Source organism: Scheffersomyces xylosifermentans (assembly GCF_036884685.1).
Source record: "Scheffersomyces xylosifermentans strain CBS 12540 chromosome Unknown RJT20scaffold_2, whole genome shotgun sequence".
NCBI lineage: Eukaryota > Fungi > Ascomycota > Pichiomycetes > Serinales > Debaryomycetaceae > Scheffersomyces > Scheffersomyces xylosifermentans.
The window spans coordinates 1,714,596-1,734,315 of record NW_027042940.1 but is presented as its reverse complement, the minus strand read 5'-3'; the positions used below and the strand labels follow the sequence as shown (position 1 = coordinate 1,734,315).

General features: G+C 38.9%; 5 protein-coding genes across 5 annotated transcripts; 4 read left to right on the top strand and 1 right to left on the bottom strand. All coding sequences in view use genetic code 12, as the record gives it.

The window, feature by feature from the left end:
• Positions 1–1,766: 1,766 nt before the first annotated feature.
• Positions 1,767–3,866, top strand: RJT20DRAFT_126039 (beta-mannosyltransferase). Its single transcript, XM_064916654.1, has one exon. The coding sequence runs from the start codon at positions 2,015–2,017 to the stop codon at positions 3,857–3,859; it is 1,845 nt and encodes a 614-aa protein (XP_064776179.1). The 5' UTR covers positions 1,767–2,014; the 3' UTR covers positions 3,860–3,866.
• A 766-nt stretch (positions 3,867–4,632) lies between these two features.
• On the top strand, positions 4,633–7,782 carry RJT20DRAFT_126038 (uncharacterized protein). The gene has a single exon (XM_064916653.1). The coding sequence runs from the start codon at positions 4,642–4,644 to the stop codon at positions 7,735–7,737; it is 3,096 nt and encodes a 1,031-aa protein (XP_064776178.1). The 5' UTR covers positions 4,633–4,641; the 3' UTR covers positions 7,738–7,782.
• Positions 7,783–7,884: 102 nt separating this feature from the next.
• ILS1 (isoleucine--tRNA ligase) lies at positions 7,885–11,136 on the bottom strand (the record flags this gene model as incomplete). The annotated part of the gene is made up of 1 exon (XM_064921433.1): positions 7,885–11,136. One exon carries the CDS (start codon positions 11,134–11,136, stop codon positions 7,885–7,887), a length of 3,252 nt encoding a protein of 1,083 aa, XP_064776177.1.
• A 511-nt stretch (positions 11,137–11,647) lies between these two features.
• Positions 11,648–13,980, top strand: RJT20DRAFT_28989 (uncharacterized protein). The gene has a single exon (XM_064919561.1). The coding sequence runs from the start codon at positions 12,085–12,087 to the stop codon at positions 13,555–13,557; it is 1,473 nt and encodes a 490-aa protein (XP_064776176.1). The 5' UTR covers positions 11,648–12,084; the 3' UTR covers positions 13,558–13,980.
• Positions 13,981–14,163: 183 nt separating this feature from the next.
• On the top strand, positions 14,164–19,490 carry TSM1 (Tsm1p). Its single transcript, XM_064916652.1, has one exon. The coding sequence runs from the start codon at positions 14,234–14,236 to the stop codon at positions 19,286–19,288; it is 5,055 nt and encodes a 1,684-aa protein (XP_064776175.1). The 5' UTR covers positions 14,164–14,233; the 3' UTR covers positions 19,289–19,490.
• The last annotated feature ends 230 nt before the right edge of the window (positions 19,491–19,720 follow it).

The window sequence follows — 19,720 nt, the reverse complement described above, 5'->3', positions numbered from 1 at the left end:
TTACACTTGGTAACAACAACAAGGAAGACGTTGACTGTTTATAATGATTCAAAATATACTCAATTGACTTTCTAATATAGAAAATTGCAAAACAATGTATTCTGCACTGCATATTATCGGTTGCAACACTATGTAAGGTACGCCGAGTTTATTAGGATGATGGTTTTGATCCTTTGAATACCCAGACAACCAGTTCCTATTGCCAATGCTGGTATAACACAACAATACACTGGGCTACAACGCAGTACATCATGACACCCTTCTCAAGTTTCGTGTTTCTATAGTGATATTCTTCTGAAAAATATAAGTTTCTCTTCTCAACAAAATGTCTTCTGGAAAATAAAAATAGTTGTGAAGTTCTATTTTCTCTGGATTACGGTCACTGTTATTGCTGCTGATATCCGGTAAATTGTAGTTATGGCCGAAAGAGCAATTAAAGATTCATTATTAGTCTTTTTGGACTCTGTGGGGAAGGTGATCGCATGGCACTAAACATATAAATCAGACTAAAAATGCGAGTTTCTCAACGTCATATGAACGCCAATTGTTTCCTTAAGAACCGCACACTATGAGAGTAGCAACTAGAGAACAAAGAATTCTATTATTCTTCCCCTGCCATAGCCCTTTTGGCCCAAATTGTAGAACCTTTGGATGAGCCCTGAGATCGCTAGAACAAAAGAGCAATCCTGCACCATAGTTAGTCTCCTAAAAACACACACAATATGTTTTATGTATTGAGAACAAGCCTTGTAGTAACGTCTGATGTTCCCAGCGTACGAAATTTACACATGTTCTGTATGACCTTTCTTTCACACAATGTTCCAAGACGATGTGGCAATGAAAGCTATTCTTACTATCGCCAGCTCTGTTTGGAGAGAGAATGCTAAAGGTAATGTTCGAATTTAATGTCGTGTGAGATTAGGCCAACAAAGGTTCTTTTTCCATATTTAGATCAGGAACCATTGTATATCATAATGTATTTTCATAGATACCAGTCTGCTATTAAGCTTAAATTGCCAAAAGTTCAGGCATTTCGTTATGAAGCCAGAGGGGCACGTTCCGCTTAACACAAACAAAGATCCCGTACCTGTGCAGAAACAAAATATTTTCGTTGTGCAGGACATTCCGAGGGCTGTGATAAACTTTGCACGTTTTTCATTTTTCAGGCTGTTTGAAGTGAACTGTATTGAGCCCAGATGCTTCAGTAGTATGAGCTCAAGTTAATAGATCCGCATAAGCTCATAAACTATTCTTCACGTAGGAAGTTAATTCTGAAGAAACCTGTCATTGGTGGCACTGTCAGAGTTCGCTTACAAAATTTGCAGCTTCCTATGGTTGTCTCAATGGACTGTACAAAAGCGACCTGTCAAATACGATAGGGGAACGCTCAAGCATGAATTCTTAAGTTGGGGAAAAGCCAATACCAAGTTCTTATTCCTTTCACCTTATCTCTTCTCCTCAACAGAAGTTAAAGGTCACAGACTTCAGTTGAGGTCTCCTCGTCTTCCAGACTCCCAGTATCCTTATCTTTTTTAGCCACACCCTTAATGCTCCCTTCCTCCTGGAATTTAAGCACATGACTAGTATTATCCTATTCCGACCATATCGGTAAATTGTTCCGACTGGTTGCAGACACACGTTTGTAGCCCTCGTGCAGCAAATAGAAGTCCATTCTTGTCAATTTTAGCAGTTGAATTATAGAGGTGATTTCATTCCAAACTTAAACTGTTTTAGTGAAGGCTCATAATGAAAAGTGGTTATGATATCACTTGTACATTTCTCAGGTGTAAGCCTATAGCAAAGAAAGAGGCTTGATTTTTCTAAGCAAGTGGAGAAGAACTGCCAGAGTTCGGTTTGCTGTATATATAATTGGTGATTTCTCTCTATCTGTCTATGTCAAGCGGTAAAACCTAGCAGCAAACTGGCAGAAGCGTCTGGATAGTAAAACGGACTATTGGAGTATTTCAACTTACGGCACTTTACAACGACGAAAAAAGAAGTAAATTAGTAAACCATGATAAAGGTGTACACTTCTCTTGCTAAAAGATTGATTCTTGTCCTGCTGCTTTTTCTTGTATTCCTCTTTCCTATTCATTACTATGGAAAAGCGGACTTAGTTGAGCACATAAAGGGTTACTATAATGACCCTAGCATAGGGAAGCTCAGAATTTCAGATTTCTCTCCATACGAGGCTTCTGTGATCTTCCCACGAGACTTTAGCATTAACAAAGGAGGTGATAACTACACCGATTTGTACAGAAACCATTTGGGAGTGGACTCCAATGATAATGGGACGATTATTCAATACACGGGTAATTCCTCTGCTCTCACGAATAAGATCGTGAAGAATACTTACAAGAAGCACCAGATCTCTGTTTTTGATGCTAATCGTGAAACGAAGAATTGCGGCAGGTTGAAAGTAGATACCGATATTGAAATTGCAAAGTACGATCAGGTGGATCATCACCTTGACCGTATGGCTAAGAAGCTCATAGAACAGCTCGAGAATGACGATGCTTTCAAGGACTTGAGGGGATTTTTCAAGGATGACTTACCGAAGCAAATTATGTCAAACACCTTACACCACCATTTCTTCAAATTTTCTGGAACTTCTGTGTGGTTGGAACAACATGGTGTACACTATATGATATCTCGTGTTCTCTACAATGTCAAGGGACTGAAAAGAGGACCATCGTTGAGTCTTACTTATGCTCAAGTATTTAATGAAAAATGGCAAGAAATGAGAGATGTGGAGTTGGTTTACCCTACAAGACATCCTAACAGCAATGATATCGTCTACAAGAATGGTAAATTTCCAAGCTTCCTCCCAATCCCTTTCTATAGTGATTCAAATTTCCAACCACATAGATTTTACGGAGCAGAGGATCCAAGATTATTACTTGTCAAGAACGACATGGGCGTTGAAGAACCACTAATGGTCTTCAACGCTTTCCACAGAAAGATTAAAGACAAAGTACTTGTTGGAGAAAATGCAATGAATATCACTTTCGGGTTTTACAGACTGATGTTCCTCTGCTGGCCATTCCAATATCAGTTAGGTAAAGTTAATGTGGATGATGTTAGGAATCCAGAGACGGATAAGGTCGTGTATAATAAAGTGATCGAGCTTAGAAGGGAAAACACCGAGAGATTAAGCATTCAGAAGAATTGGACACCTTTCGTAGACCTTTCTGAGCGGGATCCATATGATAAGCATATTTATTTCATTTACAGATGGGCCAACTTGGAGATCTTGAAATGTAAGTTGACTGATTTCGATCTTAATACAGAATCTCAGTGTTCTTTCGTTTACAAGAGAAACCCTGACTTGAAGGAAAATACTGCTGTTGGTCCCATGAGAGGAGGGACAGAAATGATTCCATTCAACCTTCATGGTCACACTGCTTGGATTGGCTTTGCACGAGCTCATATTAAGAAGTGTGGTTGTGGTCTGAGTATGTACAGACCAAATTTAGCTGTGATAGTTAAGCATGGAGACGAGTATAAGATCAGTTATCTTTCGTCTTCGATCACATTTGATATTCCAATTGTGGGTTGGACAAATCCGAAGAAACTCTGTAGATATAATGATCCTGACGCATTGATTCCCAATGGAATCTCAGCTTGGGAAACGTTGGGCGATGACGACTATATGACTTTAACACTTTCTGTTGCTGATGACTCTGTGCATGTTATTCACATAAGGAACTTACTTCAGAAGGTTAAACACCTTGCAAAATCTGAGGATCCACAGCGTGGGTTTGATGAAAATGCGGTTGAATGTACCCTTAAGAAGTCAGCACAGTTTTGCAGGCTGTATGGTAATGAACAGAAGAAGCTTGCTGAGAAAAAGCAATAGAATAATAGATAATGAATTTGAATTTAAATTTTATGCCTGATAGCTATTGTAGAGAGTACTTAATTGATTATCGTAAAAATTTTGTCCAACTCTATAAGAACTATATGCTGCTGTTTTTCGGAAGTTTTCTGAGTGAAATTTCGACAACAAGTTGCCCAATAAAAAGAATAGTTGTCTCCTTTCTTTTATTTAGAAAGGACGAAGCAAGCTATCGTAGCAATCTATCGTAGTTTTTCATTAAGTATCATGATTCGTGTTTATCGATCGTAGGTGCCAAGCCGTTTTTCGGAGCAACTAGCATAAAGCTATATTGAGACGAAATACTCATTTCTTAATCAAATACAAAAGTCAATTGCCATTATTCATGTTATCTTATTTAACAACATTTGCCAAGCTCCCCTCAATCTTCCAGAAATTACAAATCTACACAACGTTGTTTATACTACACATCTTTTTATTAGTGACACAAAAATATAACTATACTCCAAGGTATTCTACAAAATAGATTAAAATTTGAAAGTAAGAAATTCTTCTACACTCACTAAATCATAATTGCATTATAAGGAGGTATTACATTACCTTACACCACTACTACACCCCAATCGCCCAATCCCCCTCTACTACGCCATGACAATCTCGTAGTTGCAAAATGAGTGCAAAACCGAAAAAGCTGCAAACTGATTCCCTGCAGATAACCAATAATAGAGATGGTTGAAAAAAAATTCTGACTTCTTTAGCTTTATCATAAGGTGTTTTATATCTTGAAGAAAAGACAGGAAACAATGTCTGAGAGAGGGTTCAATGCTGTTTCCTCAGTAAATGAGGAAATATTTACCCCTTTGAACCATTATGGTCCTGTGACGGGGTTGACAATATATAAGAAGTATATTTTGGCTGGGAATGGATGCATATTGAAGATATTCAAAGTTAACCGTGAAACTAACAAAGTTAGCACTGTATTTTCACAGCAAGTCTTCAAGAGAAACAAGATCCACAATATCTCAGTTAGTCCGTCTGGGGAGAGAGTCGTGGTTAACGGAGGAAGATCTTTTGCAGTTTTGAATTTGACAGAATTGATCAATTCCACAGATAAGATTCGTATAACTGAGAAAGCGATCAATGAATGGATCATTACATCCGAATTCTTAGGAGAAAATCAACTATTGATCTTGAATTCTCATAATACCATTTACCACTTGGACGTCTCCGATAAAGAACCGGGACAAAAATTTAAATTACTTGATACGATCGACTGTAATGAAAAGTCAATATTGTACAGTGGTTCCATCAGGTTGCTAGACGATGGAAGAATCTTGATCGCAGCAGGAACCGTCATGAGCGGCGTCCTTATCTGGGAAATGAACTCCAAAAGGATTGTTCACAACCTAACAGAGCATGAAGGATCCATTTTTGGTGTGAAAATAGATCGTGCTGGTAAATACATGATTTCGTGTTCAGATGATAGGTCCATTAAACTATATGATTTTGAAAAAGGACAGTTATTGGCTACAGGGTGGGGACATGGTTCTAGGATTTGGAACCTTGAATTCTTCAAGGATAGCACCGGAAATGTCAGAATCATGAGTACTGGTGAAGATTGCACTGTCAGGATCTGGAAGTTTGAAACTGACAACGAATTACTAATTCAAGAGCAGTTGTGGGAAAATGTCCATAGAGGTAAACATGTATGGTCCGGAGACATAGATGATGTGGACTTGCAAGTATGTGTTACAGGGGGTGCTGATGGAAGAATCAGGTTGCACGACTTAGTGTCGAGCAAGAGATCAACTAAAGATTACACTTTGGACATTGTTTTCGAAAAGGCAGGCATAAAAAGCAAAAAGAATGAAATAATTATTGAATATTTTGAATTACCAAGCTTAAATTACTTAATAATGTCTACTTCCCAGGGGAATATCATAGTTTTCGACCAAGTCCAAGAGACATTCACGAGAGTTGAACTCGCATCTGAAGAGACGGAAAAGTTTGTGAAATTTGGACTTATGAAAGGATTTCAAGACCTTAATACAGTTATATTATGTACAAGAAATGGCAGTCTACTTCTTCTAAAATTTGCTGTTGGGAAAATTCAACCCGAAAAGACTTGGATAAACGATGAGTATTTGCAAAATAACAAGGTTACAAACTTCATGGTAGAAGTTGATGAGAATAGGAGTACTTACTACCTCTTCATTGATACTCCCAATCACAAAACACCATTCATTTTGAGGGAATTAAAGGCTGACAGAGGTCAATTGACCTTGACTAAAACTATTCTTTTAAACCAACCTCATCAAACTAGTTTTACTACCACAGACATGGTAATTGACTCTACTAACAACTGGTTGATATTAGGATCCAGATACGTAACATTAGCCGTTTATGACTTAAGTTCTGGACTGGAGGCGTTGGACTTACAATTCATTGGGAAGAAGCTTTCATCGGGTGACACAATAACCTCAGTTTCGATTATAGAATCCAAGCACAAAGAGGTTTCAGTTTTAGTCACTGTAAGAGATGGAGTCTACATGTATATAAAAATTCTGCAAGATGAAGACTCGAAGTTCCATTTAAACATCTATCATCATAACAAAGTCTCCAGAGGATTTATTGAAGGCGGTCTTCTTGAAAATCAGAATTTGATTCTTTATGGTTTTAAATCATCATACTTCTACGTATGGAATGAAACCAAACAGCTTGAAATCACCAGTGAGCTCTGCGGCGGTTCTCACAGACAATGGGAACTATTTAAGTACGAAAACCACACTGGTGAAATGGATTATAAGTTTGTTTACATCAACAAATCGACGTTGAACGTGAAGGAACATGAAGGAAGGTTTTCCTCAAGTAATTATGGTTTAATTAATGATGGAACACATGGCAGAGAGATTAGAGATCTTGCTATTTCGCCAGAGTTGTTAGGTGACGGCTCCAGATTGCTTATGACTGCATCAGAGGATACCACCATCAGATTAAATAAATTGCATCCCAACGGAACAATTGAGAACTTCTGGAGCTTGAATAATCATGTCTCTGGTATGCAAAGAGTTAAATTCTTAAGCAAAGAATACTTTGCCAGTTCTGCAGCAAACGAAGAATTCTTCATCTGGAAATTAGGTAAATTCAAAGACGAGATTCCAGTCACTACTGAATACGCCAGATTGAAGCCTGCTAGTGACAACCCTGACTTACGAGTTATGGACTTCGACTCATACGAGTATGCACACGGCTTCATAATAGCTACAGTATATTCTAACTCAAATATCAAAATATGGTTATTCGACATCAACAGTAAAAGTTTCCAACTAGTTGTTGATGATTTCTACGCAACTTGTTGTATTTTGAATGTCAACTTCATCCGATTTGGTGACGATATCTTTTTACAAATCGGAGCAACTGATGGTCATATTGCTATATGGAATATCACCCAGAATCTCTCCCAATTCACAATATCGCAGACAACATCAACCTTGGGTAAGTCACTCATTAAGCAACAGCTTCATCAGAATGGTATAAAAGGACTCTTGATCAAACAGCTCAAAAACAAGTTCAGAATCGTAACTGGAGGCGATGATAACTCCCTTATTTTGTCTGAGTTAACCCAGAAGAATAATCAACTTTTTTTTGAGACCTTGGACTTCGTTGAAGAAGCAGCTTCATCGACTATTACTTCAATTTGTTCAGCTGGAGAGGACTCATTTATTGTTACCTCTGTTGATCAAATCATAAGAAAATGGAAAGTTAGTAATGGAAAGTTAGAATGCGAATCGGCGAGATATACAACTATAGCCGATACTGGCTGTAGTGATTCAGTGACAAGAGATCAGGATACAATGGCTGTGATCGGTGGAGCTGGAGTAAGTAGTTGGAGTTGTTAGAGAACTTCTTTTACATTACAGAAAATACAATTTATAGATCAATGATAATATTAATAATAACTTGATAAAAAAAGAATTCTATATGTACTAATAAGATTGCATGTACAAGGATATCTAACTCGTCTTACTGAGATTCGTAAACTTAACTTAAAGTTTTAACAATCTCAAATTGAAAGTGGTGTCATTAATAGCTTGCTCTTCATCTATGATGACAGATTCATCAGCAGCTTCGGTAAAGCCCTCAATAGGCTTCTTGGTGCAGTTAATTAACAATTCTTCGTTGTTCTTCAAAACGGACTTGAAGTCCACAGTGTCGTTGATCAACTTGTATTCAACCTTCACATCATCAGTGGTATTCAAACCAGCCTTCTTACGTAATCTTTGAATACGGTTGATCAATTCTCTAGCCAAACCTTCGTTTTGCAATTCAGGGTACAAATTGACATCCAAAATGATCAATGTATCTTGTTGAGATCTGGCTTCTTGACCCTTTGCAGCCTTGTCAGCTGGTAATCCACGTTGAACCTGCAAGTCTTCTCTAATTAAGTCAATACCATCGACAGTTATCTTTCCAGTTTCAGCAAACTTTTGGACTTCAGCTGAGGTAACAGATGGCAAGGCAGCTTTAACCTTCTTGGCGTCACCCTTCAATTTCTTACCTAACACTGGCCAATCTGCAACTGCAGTGTATTCAACACCATACTTGGCCTCATCAGAAGTTATGACAATGTTTCTAACGTTCAACTCGTCAGAAATGTAGCCCTTTAAGGACTCAACATCTTTCAAGTAGCTTTCATTCTCATGCAAAATAACCAATTCCTTCAATGGGGTCTTCAAGGAAATGGTCTTCTTCTCTCTAATGTTACGTCCCAACTCGATGACTTTTTGCATTCTTCCTACGGCAACTTCAATAGCTTCATCGTAGTACTCTTGTCTCACAGTTGGATAGGACAAGAAATGAACAGATCTAATATCCTTGATTTTTGGGTTAACAGAGAAGGATTCCAAAGTTTCTTCAGTGAAGTATTGCTTGATTCTTTGGTAAATACCATCAGCTAAGTAAGGAGTGAATGGAGCCATAGCTCTGGATAATGTCAATAATGCTTCAGCCAACGTATTAAGACCCATCTTAGTATCTTGGACGCTTTCACTAGAGTAACCCTTGATACGACGACGGTTGAAACGAATGTACCAATTAGTTAAGTCGTCAACAAAAGACAACAATTTTGGTACAACAGTATACAATCTGTATCCCTTCATTTCTTCATGAATGAACTCAATCAAGGATTGAATCGATGCCAATAACCACCTGTCCATAACGTTGTTAGAAACAAGTTTCTCGTCGTATTTGAAGACCTCATTGTTATCTTTCTTGAAGATGTCAACAGCATCTTTCAAGAACTTGTAGGAATTGTACCAAGGTAACAAAACACTAGAAACCACTTCTCTAACACCCTCTTCCTTGAACTTCAAAGTTTCGGCTCTCAATACTGGAGAGTTGATCAAGTACAATCTCAAAGCATCAGCTCCATAGTTTTCCAAAACTATACCTGGATCTGGATAGTTCTTTAAACGCTTAGACATCTTCTTACCATCAGCAGCCAACACGATACCAGTGACGATGACGTTTTGGAATGGAGCAGTCTTGAACAAATGAGTACCCAAAACAGTTAAAGTGTAGAACCAACCTCTAGTTTGGTCCAAACCCTCAGAGATGAAGTTGGCAGGGAAAGCACCCAAGAACTTCTTCTCATTTTCGAATGGGTAATGTTGAGAAGCATAAGGCATAGAACCAGATTCGAACCAACAGTCAAAGACCTCTTCGATTCTCTTTAAGTCACCCTTGCCCTTTTTGGATGGAATTGTGATAGAATCAATACTCTCACGATGGAGGTCAGTGATGTCATCACGTCCAGACAATTTCTTCAATTCGTCAATGGAACCAACGCAGACAATTTCTTCAAAGTCTTCCGAGACCCATAATGGGATAGGAGTACCCCAATAACGGTTTCTGGAAATGTTCCAATCTCTTGCATTAGCAATCCAGTTGGAGAATCTCTTGTCTTTAATGTTGCTTGGGACCCAATTAGTTCTCTCAACGTTTTCAAGCATTTCAGGAATGATTTCACCAATGCGCACAAACCAAGCGGGAACAGTTCTGTACATCAATGGGGTATCAGATCTCCAACAGAATGGATACGAGTGCTTAGCTTGAGAGTTGACCAAAATACGGCCATTCTCGACCAACTTCTTGATAATGGTCTTGTCGGCATCCTTGAAGTATTGGCCCTTTAAGTCAGGAACATTATCGTTCATGTTACCAGAGTCATCAACAACACAAGGTGGCTGTCTGTATTCGTCAATTAAACCATTCTTAGTAGCAGCATTGAAATCCTCCTCACCATAAGATGGAGCTTGATGAACAATACCAGTACCAGAGTCGTTGGTAACGTAGTCGGCAAGAATGACCTTGAAAGCAACATCCTTGAATTGGTCATAGAAGTAGTCAAATAATGGAACGTACTTAAGACCTTCCAATTGCTTGGCTGGAATTTTCTCAACGACCTTGTAATTAGCTGACTTTGGCTTCTTGTACAAGGTGGAGATCAAGGATTCGAGCAAGATAAAGTGCTTCTTCTTGTCTTCATCCCAAATTTTAACGTACTCAAAGTTAGGGTTAACGGCCAAAGCGATGTTGGCAGGTAAGGTCCATGGAGTAGTGGTCCAAGCGACTAAGATGGTGTTCTCATCGTCAACCAATGGGAAACCAAGTGTAATAGCCGGATCATTCACATCCTTATAATTCTGTTGAGCTTCAAAGTTGGACAATGGAGTGGTACAAGCAGTAGAGTAAGGCATAACTCTCAATCCTCTGTACACAGAGTTCTTGTCAAACAACTGCTTGAAGGCCCACCACACCGATTCCATAAATGATGGGTACAAGGTCTTGTAATCGTTGTCCATATCAATCCAACGACCCAATCTCTTGATGGTCTTACGCCACTCGTCAGCATATCTCATGACAATTGCCCTACATTCATCGTTGTAGTTGCCAATACCCATTGCGTAGACATCTTCTTTGGAAGTGATTCCCAACTTTTTGTCAATTTCGTGTTCAACTGGTAAACCATGGGTATCCCAACCAAAACGACGTTCTACATAGTGACCGTTCATGGAAGCATAACGAGGGATAACATCCTTGACGGTAGACTGCAAAATGTGACCGTAATGGGGAGTACCTGTTGCAAATGGAGGTCCGTCAAAGAAAGCGAAAGGTGGGAGATCCTTGGTGAGTTCCAAAGTTCTTTGGAAGGCATCGAGGTCGTCCCAAAGCTTGATAACATCTTCTTCCTCTTTAGGGAAGGAGAACTGAGCTGAGGGTGCGTTCTCTTCAGACATGGTGTAGTGGTAACGAGATGTTGAAAAGGAAACTACTTCTGACAGACTGGTGTGATTCTTGTACTCCGTTGACATCAACGATTCTATGAGTAATTGAAAAATTTTGACAGCGAGCTGACATAATCGGCGTGGGTGGTAGCGCTGAATTAGTCATGACGGCGTGTGAAGAAGGAGGAAGAAGACAGAGGAAGCGTTAATGGGGTTTTATTAGGGGGGAAATGAATGATACAATGGTCCGGTATGTGTTGAGATATTGGTTGGTGTGATGCTGATCGTTCTTAAGGAGTTTTGTTTTGTTTGTGAAGAGCTTTGTTTTTGTTGTGTATCTGTTATATGTGTGCGTTACAAATTAATATGTTATGGGTGAGTAATAATTGATGGTAGCAGTTATACAGAGTGGTAGTACCAAATTTGGTCAAAATATAGGAGTGAACCCAGCGAGATGGATCTCACTAACCATTTGAGTTCGTATTTGAAGAGAGAGTCTCATTTGGTAATAAACAATTTCGAACACAGTTACGTATGAGCCAGTAATTCCAAATTCATTCAATAGTTGTAAAAATACACTCACACGACGAAGAACACCAGTACGGCAAGAGATGAGACTACCATGGAGAATATTTTTATTGACTTTAAGCGTATTCAAGAAAGTATTCCTAAAATGAATTCACCGTTAAAATATATCTCAATAAGATCATAATCATATGTTTTGTCTTCACCAGTTCAAATATACCAATAAATGGCTATTCTACTCAACCCTTCATCAAGTACTAATTCATATTGAAGGAATATGGGGCGAAACAGCGCTACCAATGAAAGCCGATTGTACCACCTGCAGTACCATAGTAACAGTATTTTGCATTTCCATTTTGTGATTTCTCTTATGAAGAAAGAGAAGAACTGTTTGTTTCTCCTGATAAGAATAAGGGTCGTGACCTATATGGTCGGATGATTACCAATGAAGCATTCAGAAAGCTGCTCTTGAGTTGTACGAATGGAAAAGTCCCAAGAAATATAATTATCGCTCTATCTGGAGGTGTTGACTCCATATGCTTAACATATCTCTTGGTTCAGTTCAAAAAGCATTTCGATGAGCAGTTGCAAATTCACGCCGTGACAATAGACCATAAGTATCGAAATGGTTCGGGAGAAGAAGCTGCAAAAGTTGGTGACATTGTGAAGAAGTGGGGCGTTAATCACATAGTCAAATCTTTAGAGTATGAGCAGAGTGTGCACGATATTAGTAACTTTGAAGAAGTAGCCAGAATGAAGCGTTATTCGACTTTTGAAAGCGTATGTCATTCGCTCAATATTCCGGGATTATTTGTAGCTCACAACCTTAATGATCAACTAGAGACGTATATTCAAAGATTACAAGGCAATTCATCCATTTTTGGCCTAGCCGGCTTGAAATCCAATACTTCCTTGCCATTACAACAGCTGGCCCCCTTTAGCCATCGAGAGAGAATTAGCGTATATAGGCCATTGTTGCCGTTTGATAAGAGTGACATTATTTCCACGTGTACTGAAAATGGTGTCTCTTGGTTCGAGGATGCCACAAATTCCGATATTAACTTGACGAAACGAAACTACTTGAGACACCTTATCAACGTCGAAATCCCCAAAAAATTGGAAGGAGCGAGACATGATGGTGACTGGCAGTCGATATCGAAAGCCAATCTAGTAAAAATTCACAATGAAGTTGCCGAATTCGCACACTCAATTGAAACAAAAGTAGATAACTTGTGGAAACTCATCGAAGACGAGCGCAGAATAGAGATAGATTACAGAAATGCCAGCTTGCTGATCAAGTTCTATCCGAAGATATTAGAGGAAACCAATATCATAGTGGTGAGTAAGTATTTGTATCAAGTACTATTCCCATTCTCTTCGATACGGCATTACCACTGGGCTTATGCTAAACTTGAGCGTCAGTTAGTTCCAAGACTCATTAAGGCAGTTAATGATGGGAGACCCGATTCAAAGCTTACATATTTGAATTTAACATTTACTTATGAGAAGACTTCTGATGGAAATATACGAATAAACGTTACCAGACAACCTGTTCTAAGGGAAAGCATCGCAGAAATGTCTTTCTTCTGTGATGTGGCAAGGGAGTGGACGAAGTGGGAACTCTTTGATAGGAGGTTTTGGTTAAGGTTCTCATTGATATCTAACGGAGTTCTGAATGAGTCAAAGAGGATTCGGATTGTTCCATACAACCATAAAAAGCATCTTCTGCGAATCCACGAGTCAATTCGCGGTTGTACTAAATACAGCTCCAAGATGAATGCCACACCAGTGGTTTTTCTTGAAGATACGATTATTGCATTTCCCACTTATAATATCAATAGCGAGAGCGACCTTGCTTTCCAATGGTATCCTAAGGACAATGTATATAGACCTAATAGTAGATTATAGATGTAAATAGCACCGAAAGACGAACATGACGCAATTTCAGCTAGTCAACAATTCACCACCACAAGTAACACTAGAGAGTAGATTCCCTTTAACCTCCTAGCTCGACATCGCCACACACTTCTCATCCGAGCCAATCTCTAAGCCAATTTGTACTTCCTTAGTCTACTATTCCACATTTTGCAGTCGGAGGGTTCCCCTTTAAAGTGAGGTTTTCTTTTGGTATGCTTATCTTTTCTGCAGGAACCAGCATTTGCAGATTTAGTGCTTTTATAGTGTGACAGTTATCATGATAGAAGGAGACACAATGGAACAAAACACCAGATAAATATTGTAAGTAAAAAAAAGAAGAAAAAGAAAAACTTGCTTCTCAAGTTTTACTAAATGCCAATAACTTCATTCCTTACACACTTTTCAAACTATTTCTTACCATCCCATGTTTATCTACCTCTTGAATCCTTTCCTTAAACACTCCATACTTCATATACTTATTGGATTATCCTGCACTCCGTCCCCTCATTGGCTACCTGCAGGCCAGTATCCAGCTCAGAATTCAACGCTAACAAATTCATGAAGTTTAACGCTTTGGCAAAGGTTCATTTGCCATACTATTAGTCTTGTTCATACTAGTCAGTCAGCCTCAGCAACAGCACTTTGTTGCTTCAAAGAACCCATTACAATGCCTTCGACCTCGTTTGTTGACTTGGCTGGAATAGCGACAGGAGGTACGCCCAGAATGGGGCAAACTCCTCGATCAGTTTACACTAATAGCAAGTCGTCTTCTCATGCCAAGGTCAATTTGCTGTCACAACCATTGAAAGTGGGCCATCAAAGAGTAAATATTGATGTGGATCTTGCTCGGAATAGAATCGAAGGATTTACGGAGATAACGATCTTCCCATTTTCCAATAATTTGAGACTAATCAAGTTAGATTGTAGGGAAATGAGAATTAAAGACGTCTATGTGAACAATAGTAGAAACACGAATTATATCCATAATGATACCTTGTACATTAATGACGAAACATACTTCGACGAGTATGTTGAGACCGGAATGATCTCAATATTTGATTTATACTCAGATGAATTTTCTATACATCAACACCATTTAATAAGGCAGAAACTCAACCATGTCTTCGGGGAAATGAACATAGACCCCGAGTATTTGGCTGCAGAAGGCTCAAGTATTGGAAACACAGAAGAGCTTCAAATAATGCTTCCCGAAAATCTCAAATTCGAATTAACTGACGTAAATACGTTTCACACTCCAGGAAGTCACCCCTCAACTTTAACTCCTTTGCATCTCAAATCGAAAAATACACTGGGCGACGTTTATACACCCATTCAGCTCAAGATTGAATATGAACTCATCAACCCAAAGAACGGAGTAAACTTTGTAACAAATAGAACTGCGGATAAACGTAATTGGCATGCATACACAATGAACTCTAGTTTCAATATCGCTACCTCTTCCTGGGTTCCTTGCATTGACAATCTTTGGGACCGTTGTACGTGGTCTTTGGAGATTAATATACCGAGAACAGTGCGAGATATAGGGAATCCTCGTATAATAGGCTCAGTAGAAGCAATGAAAGGTTACAAAAACAAATTAAAGAAACGCAGAATCACAGGACTGAATGGTGAAGATGAAGACATGGAAGATGACGAAGACGATGACGATGATGATGACGAAGACAATGAGAACTATGATCTTGTAGTATGTTCTGGTGACTTTAATAATGTTAAAGAGACACCTCACTCCATAGATTTATCAAAGAAGGTTGTATCATGGTCGATTTTCAACCCAGTATGCGCCCACCATGTCGGTTGGGCACTTGGAAGCTTCCAAAGTTTTGTCATTACAGACTCTGCTGATGTCAATAGAGAGACTGAAGAAGAAGCCAAAGCAGCAGAGCAGTTATTTGACGACTTAGACAAAGACGGAGCCAGTTCGCCTATTACAATTTACTGTCTTCCAGATCAACTTGAAATGGCTAGAAACACAACAATTTTTGCCAAAAAGGCCATAGATTTCTATCTGAAAGAATTTGGATCTTTTCCTTTCAGTTCTTATGGAATGACATTTGTTCAAGATAGTCCATCGGACAGCTTCAACTTTGCGGGATTGTCAATATTTAGCGATAAATTGCTCTACCCAGCAGACATAATAGAACCGATGCTTACGAGTACTGAGATTACTCTTGAAGCAATTGCATGTCAATGGTCAGGTATCAATATTGTCCCTCAATCATTCAACGACCTTTGGTGCACCATTGGAATTGCGAAATTCATGTCTTTCCAATACCTCAAGGAGCTCATGGGAGTCAATGAATACAGGTTTAAAATAAAAAGAATGATGAACAAGATTGTCAGTGACGACATAGGAAAGAAGCCAATTGGAGCACACTACTTCAGGTTTCCAATCTCAGATTCTGATCTCACTTTTTTGAAGTTAAAAGCACCCGTGGTACTTTTTATTTTGGACAAGCGCATGACAAAGACTGACAAATCCTTTGGCTTATCTCGTGTCTTGCCCAAGTTGTTCCTTCAGGCAATGTCGGGTGACTTGCAAAATGGGACTTTATCGACTAATCACTTTCAGTATGTATGTGAAAAGGTGAACAGAAATAAACTTGAAACATTTTTCAAACAATGGGTATTTGGAATAGGAGCTCCAATATTTACTATCACCCAGAGATTCAACAAAAAGCGTATGCTTATCGAAATGAGTATTAGACAAGTGCAAAACCAAGAAACGAAAAGGAGACGGCCTGATTCTGAATCATTCATAAATGATGCAATTGCCTATCTTGATGAAGAACCAACTTTTCCTGTACAACCAGTCTTTACAGGACCAATGACCATCAGAGTTCATGAAGCTGATGGTACTCCATATGAGCATATCGTAGACCTTAAGGACGGTCATACAAAACTAGATGTTCAATACAACTCCAAGTTCAGAAGACTTAAAAAGAATAGGGAACAAATGAATGAAAATGCAGTTACCTTCAGCAAATTGGGAGACGTCTTAGAATCTGACAATGAGATGCAAGAATGGAGATTAGTGGATTGGACTAAGGAAGAAGAAGATCCGATGAACATGGACGCGTTTGAGTGGATTCGTGTTGATGTGGATTTTGAATGGATAGCTAAATTTGATGTCAGACAACCTGATTACATGTACGGTTCTCAATTACTGAATGATAGAGATGTCGAAGCTCAATTTGAGGCCGTCAGATTCTTTGGTGAAATGGAGAAACCCCAAGCTGTGCATTGTACAGCTCTCACCAGAACCATCATGGATAGTAGGTATTATTATGGGGTTAGAATAGCAGCAGCAGAAGCTTTAGGACGACTATCCAATAGCAAAAATAACTTTCTTGGAGTGACTTACTTATTGAAAGTATATAGAGAGCTTTTCTGTTTTCCTGGAAGTACGGTTCCCCTCAGTAACGACTTCAATGATTTCGGAAATTTCTTCCTCCAGAAAGCCATACCAAGAATTCTATGCAAAGTCAGAGATGACAACGACGAGGTGCTTTCTCCAATTCGGAATTTGATTTTGAACCTCATCAAGTTCAACGATAATTCAAACAATAGCTTTCAAGACTCAATCTACATGGCAGAACTTGTGGAGATTTTGACAAGCAGCGCTGTCCACTCAAGTTTGCCGACTACCTTCAGGGATCCAATGGGATTAGGAGAGGCAGAAGACGATGATATAAGTCCCGAAAAGCGAAAATTTATCCAGAGTGTGATAACGGAAATCAATAGAGTCCAGAGGTTAGATCAATGGATTCCCTCTTACCAAAACGTTGTCTCAGTCGCGTGCTTATCACAAAAAATCCGTTTAGCTTCTCATGGATATTTACGACTCTCATTTGAAGAGTTATTATACTTCACCTTGGATAATTACCCAATAGATGTTAGGGTTGAAGCTTTTAGAGGCTTGTTTGTGTTGGGAGGGTTGAAAAACGCAAAAGTGTTACAGTATTTTCTTAAGACTTGTTTGCTCAATATAGAATCGGCAAAATTCAGATCCAAGCTAATAACGGCACTTGTACAATCAATATGTACAGCAGCAATTGGAGGTACGCCTTCTATGCTCGATGATCCGGAATTCAAAACTCTTGAAAAATTTTCGGAAAATGCAAAATTAGGAACTGGGTTGAACACCATGGTTATCGTGGAAGATAGCAATAATAATGAGATGGATACAAAGAGGGATGTTATTGCGAGAGAGACAATTAAAGGTGCAATTGACGTGTTAAGGCGTGACTATGCAGTCGGTAAAGGTTTGAAGAATATTCTTTGGGAATTGATTCATACATCCTTATTGAGTATCTACGAAAAGCGCACCTTATTCAGTATTTGCCAAGTTTTGTACAAGGAAATTGATTCATTCATTGTAAAGTTGCCTATTCCAAGTGTCCCGTTGAACGAGCTCAAGAAAAAGATTGTTCTTAAGAACCTAGGAAATGGTCAAGTTATCATCAAAAGAGAAGGACGTTTCAAGATTCAATTGGCCTCAAGAAAGATAATTATTCCTCCTCTAGAGAAGCCTAAGGCAAAAGAAGTTAAGGACGTACAGAAAGATATCTTGGAACTGCCTCACAAGAAAACTGCAGGCAAAACAGAGAATAAGCCAATTGTAATTCCAGATAAGCCTGCTAAGGTCGAAACACCTAAATTGACATTGAACCTCAGTATGAAGCCAGTTGCACCTCCTGTTGTTGCGGAGCCACCCAAAAAGGGGAAGAAAGTTCAACCGAAGAAACCCATACCCCCACCAACGCCACTTGTGTCCATCATAGCTCATAATACCAAGAGATTTGAAATAGCGTTCAAGTTTAAAACAAAGAAGTTACCAATTCTACCAAAGGCTCCTACATCTAAATCTGTGAAGGTTGGAAGGAGCCAGGTTTCCATAAATGGATCTGAAATAAAATTCAGTTTCAAGGGAGCTTATAAATCGAAATTTAAAGAAGTTCGCCGAAATACGAATGCAGAACCGATCGAAATTTTAGGTGATGATGACGTTCTTGTTAAGGCTCCTATTGACATCCCTAGATATGTCAAAATATTGACAAAGGAAAAAAAAGTATACATATCCTCACAACCTTTCCCAGAACCTTCAAAACCGATCAAGGTAAAACTGGAAACAAAGGACTCTTTAAGAATCCCTAGACCTCTGCACGTAAAGGACATCGATTCTTCTCTGGCCGCTCCCGAAGAGTCTAGTGGTTCTATAGACAAGACGAAAGGAACACATGGAGTAAAATTGGAAAATGCATCGAATGGCGTGGATAAAACGTCTCAAAAATCAAGAAACTTACTGAGAGAGCCTGAACTTAAGATAAAAGAGAAGGAGAAATCATCTCCGTTTACGAGGGAGGCTAGTCCCTTCTCGGCCACATCATCTCCTCATGGCAATATCAAGAAAAAGAAAACAAAGATATACATTCACTCTGGCGATAACAGTAAATCTCACAGTCCACCCTTAGATAAATCCTCTGGAGGAGGCTCGAACAAGTCGGAACAGGAGGATAGCCACTCTCCCGGAAAACTGGAAGAAACCGCAGAAAGTACAGCCAATGATGATAAGGGTTCTACAGAATCCAAAGACATAGCAGGAACTCATGACAGTGCATCCACAGACAGTCAAGATTCTCGAGAGTCGATTGCGACTGCACCAAAACCTAAACTCAAACTCAAGTTGAGTTTGAAGAAATAACCCAATGATTAACGGCAAAATACGACTTTCTTAGGTCGTCTAAATAATTGAATAACATTCTGTATTATATGTAATAGATATTTTTCTACTAGAAATTGAAAACTTGTATTTAACGCCTTTTTCAACAGAATTTACAAAAACTTCTAAAGCGAAGGAAGTAACACAAGCATCAGTTTAGATTGCAACATTTGAAAGAAAGTGCTTTTTTTCCAGTTTTCTGATACTGTAGACTTAGAAACAAATTAAATCCTCTATTAAATCTTCATTTTACTCGAGGGCATATCTTTCGAAATCATAGGGTCCATTTTATGGTTGTGCCGTCATTGCTGCGAAAAACTAATAACACACAAAAATACCACAGTAGCACACATAGTATACTCAGACTTTCTTGCTACAGAGTAAACAATTTTCCAACACAAAAAAAGTCTAAGT